This window comes from Panthera onca, chromosome F1, assembly GCF_046562875.1.
Source record: "Panthera onca isolate mPanOnc1 chromosome F1, mPanOnc1 haplotype 2, whole genome shotgun sequence".
NCBI lineage: Eukaryota > Metazoa > Chordata > Mammalia > Carnivora > Felidae > Panthera > Panthera onca.
The window spans coordinates 12,204,991-12,227,248 of NC_138355.1; the positions used below are offsets into that span (position 1 = coordinate 12,204,991).

At 37.4% G+C, this 22,258-nt stretch overlaps 1 protein-coding gene across 1 annotated transcript in view; it reads right to left on the reverse strand.

Moving 5' to 3' along the window:
• FMN2 (formin 2) overlaps nt 1-22,258 on the reverse strand; it is a 386,263-nt gene that overhangs the window by 95,715 nt on the left and 268,290 nt on the right. Inside the window, exon 14 of the mRNA XM_078441390.2 lies at nt 13,590-13,682. Coding sequence (XP_078297516.1) covers nt 13,590-13,682 — 93 coding nt within the window. The remainder of the gene's footprint in view (nt 1-13,589; nt 13,683-22,258) is intronic.

A 22,258-nucleotide genomic window follows, 5' to 3' on the forward strand; every position in this document is an offset into this window, starting at 1 on the left:
TTATAGAAGAAAATGCTTACAATTCCACTTATACAGTTCATAAGTTTGCACAACTAAATAATAAATTAGTTACAATTTGTATTCTTCGCAAAAGTATAAACAGAAAGTGCGCAAATGATAATGGAAAATTCAACATGGTGGTCATGGCTGAAGAGAACAGAGACATATAAGATTGAGGGAGGACAAACAGAAGAGCTGGACGTATTCATCATGTTACATTCCTTGAGGGGGTATACCTGGCTAATCATTCCATTATAATTCTTTAGACTCATTTAGGTTATAATATATACATACATATTCATAAAATCATATTCTTATTGGTGTCATATGTATATAACACATAAATGCCTTCCACATACACAGTTGATCCTCATTATTCATGAATTCTGTATTTGTGAATTTGCCTACTCACTAAAATTGATTTGAATTCCTAAATCAACATTTGTAGTACTTGGATAGTTATCTAAGGACATATGCATAACAGTGAACAGTTTGAGTCACCTGACACATACATTCCCAGCAAAGGTGGAACAAGGCCAGGCTCTGGCTTATTTCAGCTCTCATATTACAAATATGTGTCCTTTTCTTAGTCTATCATGACATGTTTTTTTGCATTTTTGTGGGGTTTTTTTGGAGGCAATTTATCTTTTTTAAATGGCCATCAAATATTGTGCTGCGGTGCTGTCTACTGCTCGCCCCTAAGCACAAAGAGGCTGTGATATCCCTTAGAGAAAGTACTTGTGTTAGATACGCTAGGTTCAGGCACAATTCATGGTGCTGCTGGCTGTTGGTTCAGTATTAATGAATCAACAATGTATATTAAATAAGGTGTCTTCAAACATGAAAACACATAAACTTATTAAAAATAAAGCCCATTAAAAAAAAAATGAACACACACAAACAAGGTTGTATATTGACTGATTGATGAAAACGAGACCAATGTAAACCAGAGCCTTGATGCAACTGAACCTGGTATTTGCTTTTAGGAGCAACGGTTCAGTGTTAATTAATTCAGTGTTGATGGCAACTTTATAGAACATACTTAATAGAAAATAATAATAAAATTTATTTTTGTGTTCTATAAAAATGAATATAAAACACAAAACATAATTTATATGTACGCATGTATATATGTTTATTATATATAAAATAAGTATAAAATATTTTATAATAAAAATGAATAAGCAAGGGACAAAAGCAACCTGTAGAGGTTGTAACCACTAATTATATATGATATACAAGTTTATATGCCTATTTATGTACATACATACACATATGTATGTACAAATTACCTCTGAAAGGACAGAAATGAAACACAACATTGGTTAAAATAGAGGAAAGTAATAGTAAGAAGACTGACATTTCATTATATACCTACATTTTATAATACATGCATGCAATATTACAAATTGCTTCTTCCACTTATTCACTAAAAAATGAACAATGAAGCCAAAGTCCCATGACAATGACAGGGAATACAGGCGGGGCAGAGGACCTGAGGAACTTGACTGGATTGATAAAGTCATCCCTTTATTCCTTCATGTATGAAATAAACATTTATTTGAAGTCTGCTATGTACTGAGTGCAGAGGATACAACATGGAACACAATATGGAGATGTTTAGATGAGGCATCAGTGGGAGCATCCAACTAGAAATATGCAGGAGGCAGTTGTTAGCAAATCTCATATGGAATCAATTCCCACCACTCCTCAGCGGCTCTTTGATCATTTCTCCTCCACAGCAACAGAAAGGATGACTGCGGCTGGTGGAACTCTAACCCTCAGAAAGAAGAGGTGATATAGACTATTCTCCTTTACAGAGAATCATTTCAAATTCATGCTTCTTCCATGTTAAGAGTGACAGGAGGGGTACAAGGAATAATCATTTGTCAACAGGGGAAGGAGCTTTGTCTATCTGGTACAAAGCACTGCATGCATATTGCATGAATGCAGACGTATTCTCACTTTCCAGTTCTGATACTGTGACTTTTGAGTTTAACTGCATATCCTACATATGATTTCTTCTGCATATGGTTTCCACCACCTGACATTACACAACTCATATATCCACTACCTCTTGGAACCCCTAATGATATTTTTAATAATTTTTAAATTAAAATAAAATATAGCTAAAGCTTCTTATGGAAGATATTGGTTCTAACATGACTTTGCCATCTGTTGTGTGACTTTAGTCAAGTACTGAGTCCTCTGAGCCTTTGTTTTCTGATCAGAAAATGGGGATAATAGTGGCTTCTCAGACTGTCCTAAAGAATCATGAAACTAAATCACATAGAGAATAAAAGGGCTTCAGTTAATTCTTTAGCACAACAAAATTGGTATTAATGCTTAATATTACTATTATTATATGAATAAGTAAAGCATTGTGTGCTTAAAAGACAATAGTTTGTTTTTCAATTGTAAATGGTCAATGAAAGACTTCGGACATTAGATATATTTTACACTTTTATCATCACTAAAAAAAATTCTCAGTATATTTTCAGAAAAAGAAATAAAAACACCACCAAACATACTCGCCCTGAATATGGAACGCTGCTTATAGGGCACCATGGGTACCATTTCCAGTAGAAGATACTTCTGGCAGACTTCCCAGTCTTTGGGACACTTAATGCAACTGCTTTCACCATTTCTTCATTCTCAATCATAGAATTACCAAAACTAAAGATTGTATATTGAGAGTAGAAGCTTCAACACCCTTGTAATTATAAGTATGTAATTACAAATTTATGCACCTTCACCTTCATTCTATTCCTTCATTTCAGCCTCAACTTACTATGCTTCATTTAAGGAAGAAATGTTTGGGAAGAGAGGGGGTGGAGGTATGGAGAGTTAGGCTAATAAAAATCTCATCAGCCATTTCTGATTTATAAAATCAAGTCCTTATTTATAAAATAAGGACTTTACTTCATATAATAGCATGGAGAGAAATGACCTTTAATTTGCCATTCACCCCCCATAAAAACAGTTGAGCTCGGGTTTGAAAATTAACATTTATCAAAATGTGCCAAATGAGTAAAAAGGCTGTGAAGGCCAACAACATAGAACTAGGCTCCTATTTCTTTCCCAGCAACCTCCCCATGTACAGATACCTATAAAGGCAATCCTCTATATCTATGCATATGGTTTTCATATGCACACTTAGTCCATAATACAACTTGGATTCAAACAGAAGGAAGAAAAATAAAAAGGAAGAAGTGTACTGAGTGCTGAGAGAAATATTAGCTTAGCATGAGCTTCCCTAGTGATCTCATTTACCTCTTCTTTCTTTCCTCTTGCTTTCTGCTACTTAAAAAAGAAGAGGCACAAAAGAAAATTAAACAAAAACGACAGATAAATGCTAGATAAGTGTCTGGTGATTACTAATTAGTTTTCTTCATAATACATCCAGAAAATAAAATCATCACATATGTTGACATAAATTAAAGATAAGCTAAATTTCAGTAACTTTGATTAAACAGTTGTCTATCACTTATGCCAGTTACAGTATCCAACATAACTTTAAAAATTGTTGCAGAGTTGTGTCCTTCTACTTCCTCACTTCTCTTGAATGTTAAAAGCTCAGAAAACTGGTTTCATCTATGCCGATCCAAGAAAAATGTTCCATCACTCCCTCCTTTCTGAAACTCTTCCTAACTCTGGCTTCCATCACAACAGCCTCTCTTCATTTTCTTTCTACCTAACTCACCACTAACTGTTGGGGCTTCCTCTGTCCATCCTATAAATGCACCCTCCTAAAGAATTCTATCCCTGAGTCTATTTTTTTATCTTTCTAGGTGATCACACCCACCAAATAATCACCCTGTTTATGATGTCTAATCCTCCATCTGTGCTCTCTGCCATGTCCAAGGTAGATATCCACCAGCTTGATGGGAACATTCACCTGTGTGCCCACTTAGGTCATGCTATCCATCCAAAGCTTTTCCTATATTTCTATTCTCTATCCTGATTAACACCACCACTCCCCACCACACAAACCTGAAATCTGGACCCTATGCATCACCTCCATATTTATTTGGTCACCAAGTAATTTCTCATCTATGCTATTGTTATCCCTTAAATATGTCCTCTCTTCAGGACCATTATTATGTCCTTAGAACAGGGCCTCCTCATTTCTCTAATAATTTGCCATAACAATTTTACAAGCAATTTCCTTCTTAAAGTCTGGTCTGTCTCCCTTGAGTCCTTCCCAGATTCTGCCAGTACAAACTTTTTTAAGTCTTTAAACCTCTGCTCCCCAAGGATTCAGGATGAAGCCCAAGTTCCTCAGCCAGGTTTGCAGATGGGGTGGTGGGAAGGTGTGGGAGCTTCCGTATAAAAGCATCTGTTTTCTCACCACGGGATAAGATGAGGTTATCATCAGAGTCATGAGGAAGCAAAACAGAAAGACTGTGGAGGCTTGAGAGAACAGAGGAGCAAAACTCAGAAACTGAGAAAACAAAGTTTACAAGGAAAATCTTATAGAAGTGCTCAACAGAAATGAGTTCCAACAGCAGGTCTGCGGTCATGGTTTTAGATGATACCAGTTGGTGCTGTTGTAAGTACCCTCCCACCCTCAAAAAAAAAAAAAAAAAAAAAGTTGAGCTACTCTAGTGCAAATATGGAGACTGAAAAGAGATGGGCTTGATGAGGGTTGTTGGGTTTTGTCAGGTGAGCAAGACAGTGGGTACAACAGGTAGGGACTGTTCTAGATATAGGAATAGCAAGAAGCCAAACAAGACTGCTTTCTTAATGGAGCTTACTTTGTTGAGGGACAAATAAATAATACAACTGCAGAAAGCAGTAAGTATTACAAACAATATAATGTTGGGTGGAGTTCAGAACATTATTTGAGAACATTATTTAATTAGTGTTAATATTATTAATTGAGAGCGCCAACTCTCCAAAATATGGTACTTTGCTGGCACCATTACAAACCATGAATGCCTTGCAGAGGCAGGACTCAATTCTTTAAATCTGCCTCTTTTAAAGCAGGGGTGAGGACATTCCCAAAGAAGAGGTGTTTAAGCAGAGTCCATAAAATATTGGCTTGAGAAAAATTAGGCAGATAGGGAGTAACAAAGCGGGTGAATCAGTGGAACATAGGGCTAGTTAAAATCCAAAGACTGTTAGTGTGCGTTCAATAGACCACACAATAGCTGAATTATGAGGATAAGAGATGTTTCTATTACGTTGTGGGAGCTAATGCACTAAAAATGTTTGACCAGTATTGGGCATAGTCTCTTGAACTGTTGGGAGAGAGATTTTAGGCTTTGAAATGTGGCACATTTAAAAAGACCTTGACATTTTTTTTGGTTAAGGGGGTTCTGGAAGATGGCGGCGTAGGAGGACGCGGGGCTCACAGCGCGTCCTGCCGATCACTTAGATTCCACCTACACCTGCCTAAAGAACCCAGAAAACCGCCAGAGGATTAGCAGAAGGGAGTCTCCGGAGTCAAGCGCAGACGAGAGGCCCACGGAAGAGGGTAGGAAGGGCGGCGAGGCGGTGCGCGCTCCACGGACCGGCGGGAGGGAGCCGGGGCGGAGGGGCGGCTCGCCGGCCAAGCGGAGCCCCCGAGTCTGGCTGGCAAAAGCGGAGGGGCCGGACAGACTGTGTTCCGACAGCAAGCGCGACTTAGCGTCTGGGAGGTCAGAAGTTAACAGCTCTGCTCGGAAAGCGGGAAGGCTGGAGGACAAAGGGAGGGAGAGCTGCTGAGCCCCCGGACGGCAGAGCTCAGCTTGGCGGGGAACAAAGGCGCCAGCGCCATCTCCCCCGCCCATCCCCCAGCCAAAATCCCAAAGGGAACCAGTTCCTGCCAGGGAACTTGCTCGCTCCGCGCAAACACCCAACTCTGTGCTTCTGCGGAGCCAAACCTCCGGCAGCGGATCTGACTCCCTCCCGCTGCCACAGGGCTCCTCCTGAAGTGGATCACCTAAGGAGAAGCGAGCTAAGCCTGCCCCTCCAGCCCCCGTGCACCTTGCCTACCCACCCCAGCTAATACGCCAGATCCCCAGCAACACAAGCCTGGCAGTGTGCAAGTAGCCCAGACGGGACACGCCACCCCACAGTGAATCCCGCCCCTAGGAGAGGGGAAGAGAAGGCACACACCAGTCTGACTGTGGCCCCAGCAGTGGGCTGGGGGCAGACATCGGGTCGGACTGCGGCCCCGCCCACCAACTCCAGTTATACACCACAGCACAGGGGAAGTGCACTGCAGGTCCTCACCACGCCAGGGACTCTCCAAAATGACCAAACGGAAGAATTCCCCTCAGAAGAATCTCCAGGAAATAACAACAGCTAATGAACTGATCAAAAAGGATTTAAATAATATAACAGAAAGTGAATTTAGAATAATAGTCATAAAATTAATCGCTGGGCTTGAAAACAGTATACAGGACAGCAGAGAATCTCTTGCCACAAAGATCGAGGGACTAAGGAACAGTCACGAGGAGCTGAAAAACGCTTTAAACGAAATGCAAAACAAAATGGAATCCACGATGGCTCGGCTTGAAGAGGCAGAGGAGAGAATAGGTGAACTAGAAGATAAAGTTATGGAGAAAGAGGAAGCTGAAAGAAAGAGAGATAAAAAAATCCAGGAGTATGAGGGGAAAATTAGAGAACTAAGTGATACACTAAAAAAAAATAATATACGCATAATTGGTATCCCAGAGGAGGAAGAGAGAGGGAAGGGTGCTGAAGGGGTACTTGAACAAATTATAGCTGAGAACTTCCCTGAACTGGGGAAGGAAAAAGGCATTGAAATCCAAGAGGCACAGAGAACTCCCTTCAGACGTAACTTGAATCGATCTTCTGCACGACATATCATAGTGAAATGGCAAAATACAAGGATAAAGAGAAAATTCTGAAAGCAGCAAGGGATAAACGTGCCCTCACATATAAAGGGAGACCTATAAGACTCGTGACTGATCTCTCCTTTGAAACTTGGCAGGCCAGAAAGGCTTGGCACGATATCTACAGTGTGCTAAACAGAAAAAATATGCAGCCGAGAATCCTTTATCCAGCAAGTCTGTCATTTAGAATAGAAGGAGAGATAAAGGTCTTCCCAAACAAACAAAAACTGAAGGAATTTGTCACCACGAAACCAGCCCTACAAGAGATCCTAAGGGGGATCCTGTGAGACAAAGTACCAGAGACATCACTACAAGCATAAAACATACAGACATCACAATGACTCTAAACCCATATCTTTCTATAATAACACTGAATGTAAATGGACTAAATGCTCCAACCAAAAGATGTAGGGTATCAGAATGGATAAAAAAACAAGACCCATCTATTTGCTGTCTACAAGAGACTCATTTTAGATCTGAGGACACCTTTAGATTGAGAGTGAGGGGATGGAGAACTATTTATCATGCTCCTGGAAGCCAAAAGAAAGCTGGAGTAGCCATACTTATATCAGACAAACTAGACTTTAAATTAAAGGCTGTAACAAGAGATGAAGAAGGGCATTATATAATAATCACAGGGTCTATCCACCAGGAAGAGCTAACTATTATAAATGTCTATGCGCCAAATACCCGAGCCCCCAGATATATAAAACAATTACTCATAAACATAAGCAACCTTATTGATAAGAATGTGGTCATTGCAGGGGACTTTAACACCCCACTTACAGAAATGGATAGATCATCTAGACACACAGTCAATAAAGAAACAAGGGCCCTGAATGATACATTGGATCAGATGGACTTGACAGATATATTTAGAACTCTGCATCCCAAAGCAACAGAATATACTTTCTTCTCGAGTGCACATGGAACATTCTCCAAGATAGATCATATACTGGGTCACAAAACAGCCCTTCATAAGTTTACAAGAATTGAAATTATACCATGCATACTTTCAGACCACAATGCTATGAAGCTTGAAATCAACCACAGGAAAAAGTCTGGAAAACCTCCAAAAGCATGGAGGTTAAAGAACACCCTACTAACGAATGAGTGGGTCAACCAGGCAATTAGAGAAGAAATTAAAACATATATGGAAACAAACGAAAATGAAAATACAACAATCCAAACGCTTTGGGACGCAGCGAAGGCAGTCCTGAGAGGAAAATACATTGCAATCCAGGCCTATCTCAAGAAACAAGAAAAATCCCAAATACAAAATCTAACAGCACACCTAAAGGAAATAGAAGCAGAACAGCAAAGGCAGCCTAAACCCAGCAGAAGAAGAGAAATCATAAAGATCAGAGCAGAAATAAACAATATAGAATCTAAAAAAACTGTAGAGCAGATCAACGAAACCAAGAGTTGGTTTTTTGAAAAAATAAACAAAATTGACAAACCTCTAGCCAGGCTTCTCAAAAAGAAAAGGGAGATGACCCAAATAGATAAAATCATGAATGAAAATGGAATGATTACAACCAATCCCTCAGAGATACAAACAATTATCAGGGAATACTATGAAAAATTATATGCCAGCAAATTGGACAACCTGGAAGAAATGGACAAATTTCTAAACACCCACACTCTTCCAAAACTCAATCAGGAGGAAATAGAAAGCTTGAACAGACCCATAACCAGCGAAGAAATTGAATCGGTTATCAAAAATCTCCCAACAAATAAGAGTCCAGGACCAGATGGCTTCCCAGGGGAGTTCTACCAGACATTTAAAGCAGAGATAATACCTATCCTTCTCAAGCTATTCCAAGAAATAGAAAGGGAAGGAAAACTTCCAGACTCATTCTATGAAGCCAGTATTACTTTGATTCCTAAACCAGACAGAGACCCAGTAAAAAAAGAGAACTACAGGCCAATATCCCTGATGAATATGGATGCAAAAATTCTTAATAAGATACTAGCAAATCGAATTCAACAGCATATCAAAAGAATTATTCACCATGATCAAGTGGGATTCATTCCTGGGATGCAGGGCTGGTTCAACATTCGCAAATCGATCAACGTGATACATCACATTAACAAAAAAAAAGAGAAGAACCATATGATCCTGTCAATCGATGCAGAAAAGGCCTTTGACAAAATCCAGCACCCTTTCTTAATAAAAACCCTTGAGAAAGTCGGGATAGAAGGAACATACTTAAAGATCATAAAGGCCATTTATGAAAAGCCCACAGCTAACATCATCCTCAACGGGGAAAAACTGAGAGCTTTTTCCCTGAGATCAGGAACACGACAGGGATGTCCACTCTCACCGCTGCTGTTTAATATAGTGCTGGAAGTTCTAGCATCAGCAATCAGACAACAAAAGGAAATCAAAGGCATCAAAATTGGCAAAGATGAAGTCAAGCTTTCGCTTTTTGCAGATGACATGATATTATACATGGAAAATCCGATAGACTCCACCAAAAGTCTGCTAGAACTGATACATGAATTCAGCAAAGTTGCAGGATACAAAATCAACGTGCAGAAATCAGTTGCATTCTTATACACTAACAATGAAGCAACAGAAAGACAAATGAAGAAACTGATCCCATTCACAATTGCACCAAGAAGCATAAAATACCTAGGAATAAATCTAACCAAAGATGTAAAAGATCTGTATGCTGAAAACTATAGAAAGCTTATGCAGGTAATTGAAGAAGATATAAAGAGATGGAAAGACATTCCCTGCTCATGGATTGGAAGAATAAATATTGTCAAAATGTCAATACTACCCAAAGCTATCTACACATTCAATGCAACCCCAATCAAAATTGCACCAGCATTCTTCTCGAAACTAGAACAAGCAATCCTAAAATTCATATGGAACCACAAAAGGCCCCGAATAGCCAAAGTAATTTTGAAGAAGAAGACCAAAGCAGGAGGCATCACAATCCCAGACTTTAGCCTCTACTACAAAGCTGTCATCATCAAGACAGCATGGTATTGGCATAAAAACAGACACATAGACCAATGGAATAGAATAGAAACCCCAGAACTAGACCCACAAACGTATGGCCAACTCATCTTTGACAAAGCAGGAAAGAACATCCAATGGAAAAAAGACAGTCTCTTTAACAAATGGTGCTGGGAGAACTGGACAGCAACATGCAGAAGGTTGAAACTAGAACACTTTCTCACACCATTCACAAAAATAAACTCAAAATGGATAAAGGACCTGAATGTGAGACAGGAAACCATCAAAACCTTAGAGGAGAAAGCAGGAAAAGACCTCTCTGACCTCAGCCGTAGCAATCTCTTACTCGGCACATCCCCAAAGGCAAGGGAATTAAAAGCAAAAGTGAATTACTGGGACCTTATGAAGATAAAAAGCTTCTGCACAGCAAAGGAAACAACCAACAAAACTAAAAGGCAATCAACGGAATGGGAAAAGATATTTGCAAATGACACATCGGACAAAGGGCTAGTATCCAAAATCTATAAAGAGCTCATCAAACTCCACACCCGAAAAACAAATAACCCAGTGAAGAAATGGGCAGAAAACATGAATAGACACTTCTCTAAAGAAGACATCCGGATGGCCAACAGGCACATGAAAAGATGTTCAACATCACTCCTCATCAGCGAAATACAAATCAAAACCACACTCAGATACCACCTCACGCCAGTCAGAGTGGCCAAAATGAAGAAATCAGGAGACTATAGATGCTGGAGAGGATGTGGAGAAACAGGAACCCTCTTGCACTGTTGGTGGGAATGCAAATTGGTGCAGCCGCTCTGGAAAGCAGTGTGGAGGTTCCTCAGAAAATTAAAAATAGACCTACCCTATGACCCAGCAATAGCACTGCTAGGAATTTATCCAAGGGATACAGGAGTACTGATGCATAGGGGCACCCGTACCCCAATGTTTATAGCGGCACTCTCAACAATAGCCAAATTATGGAAAGAGCCTAAATGTCCATCAACTGATGAATGGATAAAGAAATTGTGGTTTATATACACAATGGAATACTACGTGGCAATGAGAAAAAATGAAATATGGCCTTTTGTAGCAACATGGATGGAACTGGAGAGTGTGATGCTAAGTGAAATAAGCCATACAGAGAAAGACAGATACCATATGGTTTCACTCTTATGTGGATCCTGAGAAACATAACAGAAACCCATGGGGGAGGGGAAGGAAAAAAAAAAAAAAAAAAAAAAAAAGAGGTTAGAGTGGGAGAGAGCCAAAGCATAAGAGACTGTTAAAAACTGAGAACAAACTGAGGGTTGATGGGGGGTGGGAGGGAGGGCAGGGTGGGTGATGGGTATTGAGGAGGGCACCTTTTGGGATGAGCACTGGGTGTTGTATGGAAACCAATTTGACAGTAAATTTCATATATTAAAAAATAAAAAAAAAAATAAAAAAAAAAAAAAAAAAAAAAAAAGACCTTGACAGGGGCACCTGGGTGGCTCAGTCGGTTGGGCGTCCGACTTCGGCCCAGGTCATGATCTCACGGTCGGTGAGTTTGAGGCCCGCGTCGGGCTCTGTGCTGACAGCTCAGAGCCTGGAGCCTGCTTCAGATTCTGTGTCTCCCTCTCTCTCTGACCCTCCCCCGTTCATGCTCTCTCTCTGTCTCAAAAATAAATAAACATTAAAAAAAAATTTTTTTTAAATAAAAAGACCTTGACAGGATTAAAAAAAAAAGACTTTGATAGGATATATAAAAAGATTAAAATACCTATGTAAGTTAATATGAGCACAGAGGTAAATGTAAGAAAACTATTTTATTATTGAGGACAGCCTAATTATAAGCAAATGTTTGGCATATATTTTTATACCAAGGTGCAATGCATTTTTCAGTGTATAAGCTTAATTCCAGAATTTTGTCATGATAACAAGAGGGAATATGGGACAAAAAAATAGCTACATTCTAAAAAAATTATCTTAAGGGAAACATTTTGAATCCATTGTTTTCATTATATGTCATTGAATATAGGTTAATAGGCACTCATGTTTACTCTTTTTATTTTTATTTTTTATTATGAAATTTATTGTCAAATGGGTTTCCATACAACACCCAGTGGTCATCCCAACAGGTGCCCTCAATACCCATCACCCACCCACCCCTCCCTCCCACCCCCCATAAACCCTCAGTTTGTTCTCAGTTTTTCGGAGTCTCTTAGGCACTCATGTTTAAAGCTGAACTTTTTTCTCCCACGTTTTGACATATTTGATCTACATAAGATGTTCCAAAGAATTTGCTATTGTCATTAACTGTCTTCTGGATAATGTATAATGTAAGATCTACTAAGACATATACATTTTCTTATTCACTGCTATTAAATGTCTAGGTGGATGGAGGTACTCAAAAATTTTTTTTCAATGACATGTAATCATACAGTATTTGAACAGGACCAGAGATGAAATTAAAAGGTAACTGAAAGTAGACGGAAGAAGAGCCATGAAGAAAGACTCATTCTTTCTTTACTGAGTTAATGAATTCAGGACTCATTTCTTCATATAAGCAAAAAGAATACCTCATCCTTTACCCTTATATTTCTCCCAAATGACATGTTCTTGATCTAAATATCCCACCTAATGAAGAAAAGAAGACTCATTTTTATTCATCATTAAGAAAGTACTGAGCTTACAGTGTCCTCTAATATGTAACTACAGGACTCTGATTTTGTCCCAAGGACTATTTAGGAATTATTGAGATTTTCCACCCTAAGACATGAGGACCTGAGAATTTAGAAATGACAATCACTTTGATTTATGAATCTGACCAAAGTTCTGTTTCAATCTTCATGATGATCTTGAGTGATTAAATAGTACTTTCCCATCTAAAAAATAAAAGCTGTGTTTAACATTTAATCAAATTCCAATGTGACTCATTCATTGTAAATCATCATTAATGACACTTGAACAACCTATAAAAACTATAGCCTAATAAACAGAGGATGGAGCCAGTCTTCAGAGTGGTACTTAGCCTCAGTCTCAAGCCATGTCAGCCTCTAGGAGAATTCCTGACAGTAAGAACTTTCCCAGAGCATGGCATGACACAAATCTGATCTTCACATTCCAAAGCAGAAATGTTTTGAGTAGCAAATGCTTTGCTATAATTGTAAATTTCAATAATTTAAAATGGTAAGACTTTTTAAATAGTTTTTTCTTCTTTAATTTTTTTTGTTTCTTTAATATCTTCTGAAATTTTCTGCCCTTGTTTATGTCACAGGAAGAGTCAAAAGATAATATTTGTTACATTTTAAGCCTTCTGGGAAAAAGGTGTTAAATATCTAGAGGTATTTATATATCCTATAAAAGTAGAATATAATGTTTTGAAGATCTGGAAAACATCAATATACTTTGTGTTTTTTTATTCAGTATTTTCAAAAACTAAATAAATACAAAGTTGAGCTGAAGTCACAAGCATAGTTAAAACTTAGAAGAATATCTCATTTTCTATCACAAAGGGCATAAAATTTTAATATCTTGATAAATAGTTACTATTTTAACATCGGATATTTACTGTCATTAAAAAACAAAAATAATGAGCATTATCCATAATAGTATGTTTACCAAATTGCTCATCTGTCAGAGCTGTGTGACTCATGATTAAACATAATTTGTTTTTCTGTGATGTCAAAATAACCCCCTTTAAACCAATGCATATTTTTTTAAAATGCCATCTACCTACCTTTCTGCTGAAAAAGGAGGGAAATGCAACATGTGTCTTTAGAATTTACCTTGAATAATAAATTGTTCCATGTTTTCTTTGAAAGGCTGGATGTGCTCTTTTGAGGATACCTGGTATACCTTCCCCGCCTCAACTTCACAGGCTGAAATTAGAGAGAGACATTGTTTAGAATGTCACAGTGTTAATGGAACAGTAATATATGTATATATATTTTTTAGAGAGAGACAGAGAGAGAGCACAAGTAGTAAAGGGAGAGAATCTTAAGCAGGTCCCATGCCCAGGATAGAGTCTGACATGGGGCTCGATCTCACAACCAAGAAACCATGACCCGAGCTGAAATCGAGAGTCAGACTCTTAACCAAGTGATCCACCCAGGTGCTCCATCAACTTTTAAAACATATTAGCTGATGTTAAAAACCTCTGATAACCCCACTCATTGATATATGTTCTACACATATTTTGGAAACATCCAAATACTGACATAAGAAGCCTATGATCTCAGCTTCACTTTGGGTTTTTGTAAAAAGAGGTTCTTAAGAATCCAAGTTTGGTCACTGCCAAACTGTGCAAACGTAGGAAGCTCCTTTAAGCCCCAAGCCTCAATCTCATTTGTAGAATGGTGATAGCACTGGCCTCTCTCTCTCAGGGCTGTGATGAGGACCGAATCAGTTAACAGATATAAAGTGTTCAAATAGTGTCTGGCAGACCATAAAGCAGTATGTCAGCATTTGCTACTATCCTCAATGTTATCAACTGACTTCTAATACAAGTTTCTCCCAAACTGAAATCCATATTGCTGAAAAAATGACAGATAGCAATTTTGGTGCTCATGTTAGTATGGAAATCAATAATTAAAGAGCATCTATTACATGGCAGATACTTATTACCTATCATTTAATTTAATCTTTAGAAGAAGTTAATAAAAGTGGAATTTACCCCATTTTGTAGCTGAGGAAAATTAGGCTCAAAGATGGCACTTATTTGTTGAAAGGCCCACAGGTAATAAGTAGCAGGTCCATAAATGAGATCCTGATCTGACTCAAGAGTTTCTTTTCTTTGTATGCCCATGCCATCATAAATGCCTTAGTAGGCTATAGATCCCACAAGGGTTAATTAAGAATTACTTCTAAGACATTTTCTGAAGAAATTCCTGCCATTTTGGTGATAGTGAGAATAAATTCAAAATTAAAAAGCACATATTTGAAAGACAAAACTTAGGACATACAAATATCTGAATCAGGAAAACATACTTCTCACTACAATTCTTAAGGTAAGATTGCCAATAAATTTCTCAAGGAGACTTTGAAATTTCACTCTTTAAAATATTTTTCTCTTATTAAAACATTGTTTCCTTTCCCCTCCAGGTTATTAGCTTATCTAAGCAGAATACAGGGGGGCTATATTGTTAGCCCCATTTCTCCCCCTCAAGCGTAAAAGACAATTATATCTAGTAGAATTTAAGACCAGTTAGACATATGCTCGGTTCTCTCTGCCCACCTTCCCCAGGACTCCTCACTCTCTGTGGGAGCAGGCTCTTGTAAGCTCGTGCCTGTCCAATCTACATCTCTAGCCCAGTATCTTGTACCTTCAGATTTGTACATTAAGCTTCCACACATATCAGTATTTTCAAATAGAACTCATCACAGCCTTCTCTAGACTTGCTACCTCCTTATTTTATTCTCCTGTTGGTGGTACCACCATCTGACCTAAATAACTCATACCAAAGCAGGAGAGTTATCCTTGACTCACTCTCCTTATCTCCACATTCTATTTGTTTACCTCCTAGATACTTCTTATGTCTGCCTATCCTCTCCATTCCTGCTTTATGCTGGTACAAAAGCCTTCATCATTCTTCACTGAGTTACTAGAAAGCCTCTTAACTGGGCTTCCCACCACCAATCTTTTACAGATCCATGCTCCTTCTCATAGCTTAAGAAGAATGGATAAAGAAGATGCAGTGGAATATGACTCAGTCATCAAAAGAATGAAATCTTGCCATTTGTGAAAACATGGGTTGGCCTAGATGCTATTATGCTAAGTGAAAGAATACGAAGACAAATACCTTATGATTTTACTTACATATGGAATTAAAAAAAAATGAACAACAACAAAAAGACTCTTAAATACAGAGAACAAACAGATGGTTACCAGAGGAAAGGTGGGTGGGGCGATAGGTGAAGGGGATTAAGAGGTACAATCTTCCAGTCATAAAATAAGTAAGGCAAAGGGATATAGTGAACAGCATTGGAAATATAGTCACTAATATTGTCATAACCTTGTGTGGTGACAGGTGGTATTTCTGTGGTGATAACACAGATAACATTTCTGTGGTGAGTACTGAGTAATGTATAGAATTGTTAAATCACTATGCTGTTCACTTGAAACTAATATAACATTGCATATCAAGTATACTTCAGCAATGAACAAAAAAAAAAATAAAATAAATCATCCAGAAGAAACCTGAAACTGTTCAATGACCTCTAACTTCATAATTACATCTTGAGTAAAGGAATGATTTAACATCCTACAATATGAAATAGAGCAACTTGCCCAGCTTTCTACTAACCCACCTCTACTCCTGATATCTTTTGCAGACTCAGTGCAAATTCTCATCTCCATACCGTTGCTCAAGTTGGCTACTCTAGTTAGAATGCTTTTCTCCTTTACCCCCTTTATCCTCTTATCTCATTCATCTCACCTATTCCCAATATTACTTCATGACTTAACCTTGATGTAGCTGCCCCTGAAAAGTATTTCCTCTTTCCACTTTCCTCAGTTCACTACATCCCCTGCTCTCCTCCACTCACTGTCCCACCTCCAGGAAGAACTGGGTGTCTATCCTCTGTGACCCCACAGCACCTCGTGCACACAGAATTGAAGCTATTACTTACTGAATACTTTTTATGTGCCACACTTTACATTTGTTCTCCCATTCAATGCTCAAGAAGCCCTTTCAAACAGAAGAGTAATATGCTTGCTTTATGTCAGAGAAATGAAATACAAACAGACTGTCCCAATTTTCACAGTTCATATGTTGAGAAGGTAGGGCTCAATATCAGCTACCATTCCATATTCGTGTTATTTGTAATCACATCTCTTCTGCTCCACTAGACCAAGCTACTTAAAGATAGGAAATCTAATCCTCATTTGTATTCCTAGTGCCTGATACAAGCAACAAATCATAGTTGGATGGGTTAATGGCTGGATAAATAGCTCCTGTTGCAGAAATAGTATTCCAGATGTTGGAATCTAGCAGATGGGAGACAGGGTTTAAATTCTAGTTCACTCATTCACTGAGTGAGCCTTAGCTTGGAGAAACCTAAGAAAATTATCATAGCTGTTTTTAAAGTATGGTCTCAGGAACAAAAGGGTATAAACTTCTATGTTGATTCTAAGGAAGAAGGAAGCTAAACCAGCAGAAGTGGAGGGAGGGGGAGAGAGAGATTCTGGTTCTAAGTAAAAGGGTGGCTAATGTTTAGGGAAATCTCAGTGAAGTAACCAGCTGTCTGAGGTGATGAGCACTTCATCACTGGCACTCTTTACTCTTCAGAAAATAGTGGGCTACCTGTCAGAAATGTAGTAAAGGGGATGAGTCTAAGGAGAAGACATATGCAGTCAGCTTCCTTTGGAATGTATCACTCATGACAGTCCCATGAAGCCAGAAATTTTGTGTGTCTCTACATGCATAATAAAGACATAATGTCATAATTTCAAGTATTCTCTAAAAGTAACAAGTTGCATTATTTCAAAGGTATGAAGTAGAAATTTATCAGCCTTTCCTATCAGGCAGTGAATTATTTCTGGCAAAATGACACGAAGAGATGTTCTGAATGGTCTTCATCAATTTGTAATTGCTAATCAACCTACTCACACATGACACAGACATTGACTGACAGGAAAATGCCAGGACAAACACCCCTGTCCTCAGATGGCTTGACTTCCACTATACTATATAGTCTTTAACTAATTGTTTTTCAATTCCAACAAGAAAAGTATAATACTAATAGCCTAGGGTCTAATAGATTAGGTCAAAATGAAAAAAGGATCCAGTCCTACACTTGGTCTGATTTTCAAAAGTTCAAAGTCTGAGGCAAGAAAGATTAATATTTTTACTATTAATGTCACAATTGTTTCATTTGCCATTTTTTACTAGAAGATGAAAGCAATAACTGTCTTTCTCTTCATGATACTATACTATGTCTAGAGGTCCAGGGAATTATACAAATACCCCAACACTGGGAACTTGCAGAAGTTAATCTAATGGATCGGGTGACAATTTCCCTAGTTAGGCAAGCAGAGGTAGATCAAAGACTGAGCATAGCAAAGTCTTCTAAAATATGCCAAAATTTCTCTAGGTCTTCATTTTTACTTAGTAACTTTAAAACAACAGAATATACAACAGATAAGAAATACATAAAATACTTAAAATATATTTTAAAAAGGAGGTTAAAGTTATATTTTAATTTCCACTTAATTTTATAAGTGCCCTTGGCACATTCATATGAACTTAATATTATGAATATAAATGTAAGCAAAACCTATTTTTTCTATTTATTCTCTTTTCCCCTTCACCTATAGATTTTCCTGTACACAGTAAGAACTAAGTAGAATTTTAGATCTAGAAGCTCCATAGGGTCGTTTACAGGCAACCCTATCTCATTTCCAGTCCTCCTTCCAGGCAGCCATGATAAATGCTTGTCAAGTATCTCAGTGTTTCCAGTGATATCCATTCATTTCCCTACCAGGCAGCTTTTTCCCTGCAGATTTATTCTAATTATTAGAATTTTCAGCCAGATATTGCACGGAAATCTCTCTGTACAGTATACTCCCTGTGGAATGATATATCTGGAGCTTGCTTTAAAATACTCCATATATATTCACATAATTACTTATATAGTTAAAAAATCAGTTAAAAAAAAAGTCCATCATAGATAGTTTGTCTTTAGTGAGTAACAGAAAATCTCCACTGTCTTTGAGGACAGAGGAGGACCCTCATCTTCTACCATCCTGCATTTACTCATTAACATTCCCTAGAAGGCAATACACATCCAACAATTTTCTGGGGGAATGAATGGACAAATGAATCAGACCCTCCTGGAACAATGAACTTTTTTGTAATTTTTCAAGTGTCATATCTCTTCAAATTTCTCCACATATACTCTTAACTCTCAGAACCAATTGTTGAACCTCTACTTATCCATCCCAAATTTCAACTATCACCCCAAGAGAAGAGGATCATCTCCCCTGAACTTTGTATCTCCTTTCTCTATATATGTGTGAATGATAGAAGATAAAAGCAAAACTTTGGATAAGAGATCTGGATTCAAGTGTAGTTCTCCTAGTAGCTATTTGATCTTCAACTGGCTCCTTAAATTATCTGAGCCTCAACTGCCTCAACTAGAAATCGGGATGATGAAGATATTGAACTTGAGTGCTAAGCACTGAGCTGTTGAGACGCTTTCAAAAACCATAGCTATTAATGATATTATTTCATTGCATTTATTTGGTTATACATCTTTGTCTCTGATTTACTTTTATTTTAAATTCACTGAAGTCAAGGACTTATTCAACTCTGTGTGCCTAGTGTCTGAAATACTGAGGAAGCACTAAAAACTTGGTGAAAAAAGCACTTTTAATTATGTTGATAATCATGACTTTCCTTAACCTGGATATTAAGCCTCCACTGGTGGCTCATTTGGAACACCACAAGTCTTATGCAAAGTGTACAAAAACCCAAATCCAAAGTTCCAAAGTTCTTTATTGTGATACACAACCTATACAATTATTTGTGGGTGGTTGGTACTTTACTTATTCATATTAAGAAGGAAGAGACTTTTGAATAACTATAAAAATAAAATGTCAAGTTCTAGAGTTTATAGATATCTTATATACATCTAATACATTCAGTAACATATATGAATATGTTCAATGTGACAAAGAATAAGGAAATATCTTTATAAGACTGGATCTCATTCTTTTAACTGTAGGGCATCATGGTATAACATAACGGTATAATATATCCTGGCTTATCTTCAAAATTGGTATGTGACTATGTAAACTTAAAAAAAAAGTGCTATAATCTTACAGACTTGAAGAGTCATTTAAAAACATTATTAAAAACACAATAGAGTTCCTGGAAAATCTGCATTACAGTTAAATCCAAATAGTAAAAAACATTTGTTAAAGGATGTTGAAATTGAGGAGGGCACCTGTTCGGATGAGCACTGGGTATTGTATGGAAACCAATTTGACAATAAATTTCATATTTAAAAAAGTACAATAAATATTAAACGTGTCAAAATAAATAAAGTAATAAAATTTAAAATAATAAAGTAAAATGGCTTCCCTTGTAAAAAAATAAAAAAAATAAAATAAAATAAAAATACATTTTCCAGAGTTTTTCCTTTAATGATTAAATACACAAGACCTTCACACACTTCTTCCATTAAAACAGATCATGCGTTACTTATAGTATGAGAAAAAAAGTGAAAAGGTATCTATGTAGTGAGGAATGATCTGTTTATTACCAGATCACTGTGCCTCTTCTGAATTCCTGAACCACCAGCAAACTCACCAAAGGAAACGTCTTACAGAATTTTAATATTCAACAATAAAGCTCCATAAATAAATCCAATCATAAATCAAGCATAACCTTTTAAAATCAAACTTCTTTGGGAATATATTAATGATAAATGATGACATAATGTCATAATGACATTACTGAAGACTACTTTCTACTAAAGAAAAATAAACTTGACTATTTCTAGCTATTCTCTTTTCCAAATCATATCATATTTCATAGGGACAATTTTTGATTTCTGAGAAGGAACATTACTACTTGCTCAGAACTTTTCACAGAAAAATGAAGGAAATTATAGAAATGTTCAGGAATTCTGAAGATAACACTGAGACTCTACAGGAACAAGCATACCAAGTTCTCCTATAACCTCTCCTCAGTTCATACTGATAAATCTCTCATAAAATGTTAAAGAGCAAGTTTACTTAAAATGGAATTAAAGATATACCAAAATTTGGCTGAAAGATATGTATACACAAGAATTGCAAGCTTTAACTCATAAATATTGAAATAATGAGGCCAGAAACCCTAACAGACACTAGCATTCATGGATGAAAGTCTGCTGAGAAGATATTTACATACTCTCAAAGAGTCACCTCACGAATAATTTAGTAATTATTAAAAAACAAACAACGTGAAAACAAAAAACGAAGGAGAAAACTCAAATAACTTCATAGTGGAGGAACCGGTAGATGCCACCTAAACACAATGACAGGAATGGCCAAAGTGACACATCATCATTAGCAGTAATGAGATAAGCTGACATCATGGGCCTGCAGAAATGGCACATATCACTTCTGCAGACAAAGCCAATGGAGGAGACATCTACAAAATAAGCAATTTTTAAATATGGCAAGGTCAAGAAAGACAAAGGAACTGCACTAAATTAAAGAAGTCTAAGTAGGGGCACCTGAGTGGCTCAGTGTGTTAGGCATCTGACTTTGGCTCAGGTCATGGTCTCACAGTTGGTGAGTTCGAGCCCCACATCAGGCTCCGTGCTGTCAGCTCAGAGCCTGGAGCCTGCTTCAGATTCTGTGTCTCCCTCTCTCTCGGCCCCTCTCCCACTCATGCTCTGTCTCTCAAAAATAAATAAAAATGTTTAATTTTTTTAATTAAAAAAAAAAGAAGCCCAAGGAGACATTAAAATTAAATGAAGTTTGTGAAGTAGGGATTGGGCAAAATAGCTATAAAAAATACTTCTGAATATGGTCTGTAGATTATTATCATAACAGTATTTATCAATGTTGAATTTCCTGAATTTGACAATTATACTGTGTATACATAAAAGGACGCCCAGGTTCTTAGGTTATATACACTAAAATATTGACAGGTAGAGGAGCATTACTTGCTGGTGTATGGTCCAGAAAAATAAAACCATGCACACCCACATATGTATATACAAGCATGCATATATACATGTCTATATGTGGGGGACAGGAGGGAGGGAATCATAAAGCAAATGGGACGAGAAATAAACAACTGACGGTCTAAGGAAAGAATATACAGGAATTCCACATACTAGCGTGTGACTTGTCTGCAAGTTTGATTGATATCGAATAAAACTTATAAACAAACAACAAAGAATAACATGACCCAGTTTACCTAACGTGGACTTTTAAGACTTCTAACCAAAGGACCTGGGGCTAGGGGGCTCCAATACAATTTCTTGTTTAGAATGTTAAGAACAGTCAAGTATGCTTCACAGATAGTGTAAAACTTGGTTTTCTTATACATCTGGCTTTAGTTTAAGAGTCTGAAGGCTCTACAGCTGCAGACACAAGTGTCTCTTTAGCTGATGGTTTGACTGGCACTTCAGGGTGACAGCAACACGCTGGTAATGGTTACCAGGCAGATTTTTAAAGATGACTTACAAGCTCTACTCTTCCAAATAAGTAAAAATATGCAACTTTCCTAAGATGGTTGTAAAAGGTTATTAATTCATAGTTTTAAACCATATTTAAGATGACAGATGCAGCAACTTACAATAAAATAATAAAAGCACCCTTACCACAAACTAACCTGCTTATAATATTTGACACATGGTTCCAGAAATCTTCAAACGTGTACATCTAATTTAACCATAATGTTGTCAAGAATTAGCAAGTTGCTCAAATATTTTGGAATTTTTCAAATGAATTCTT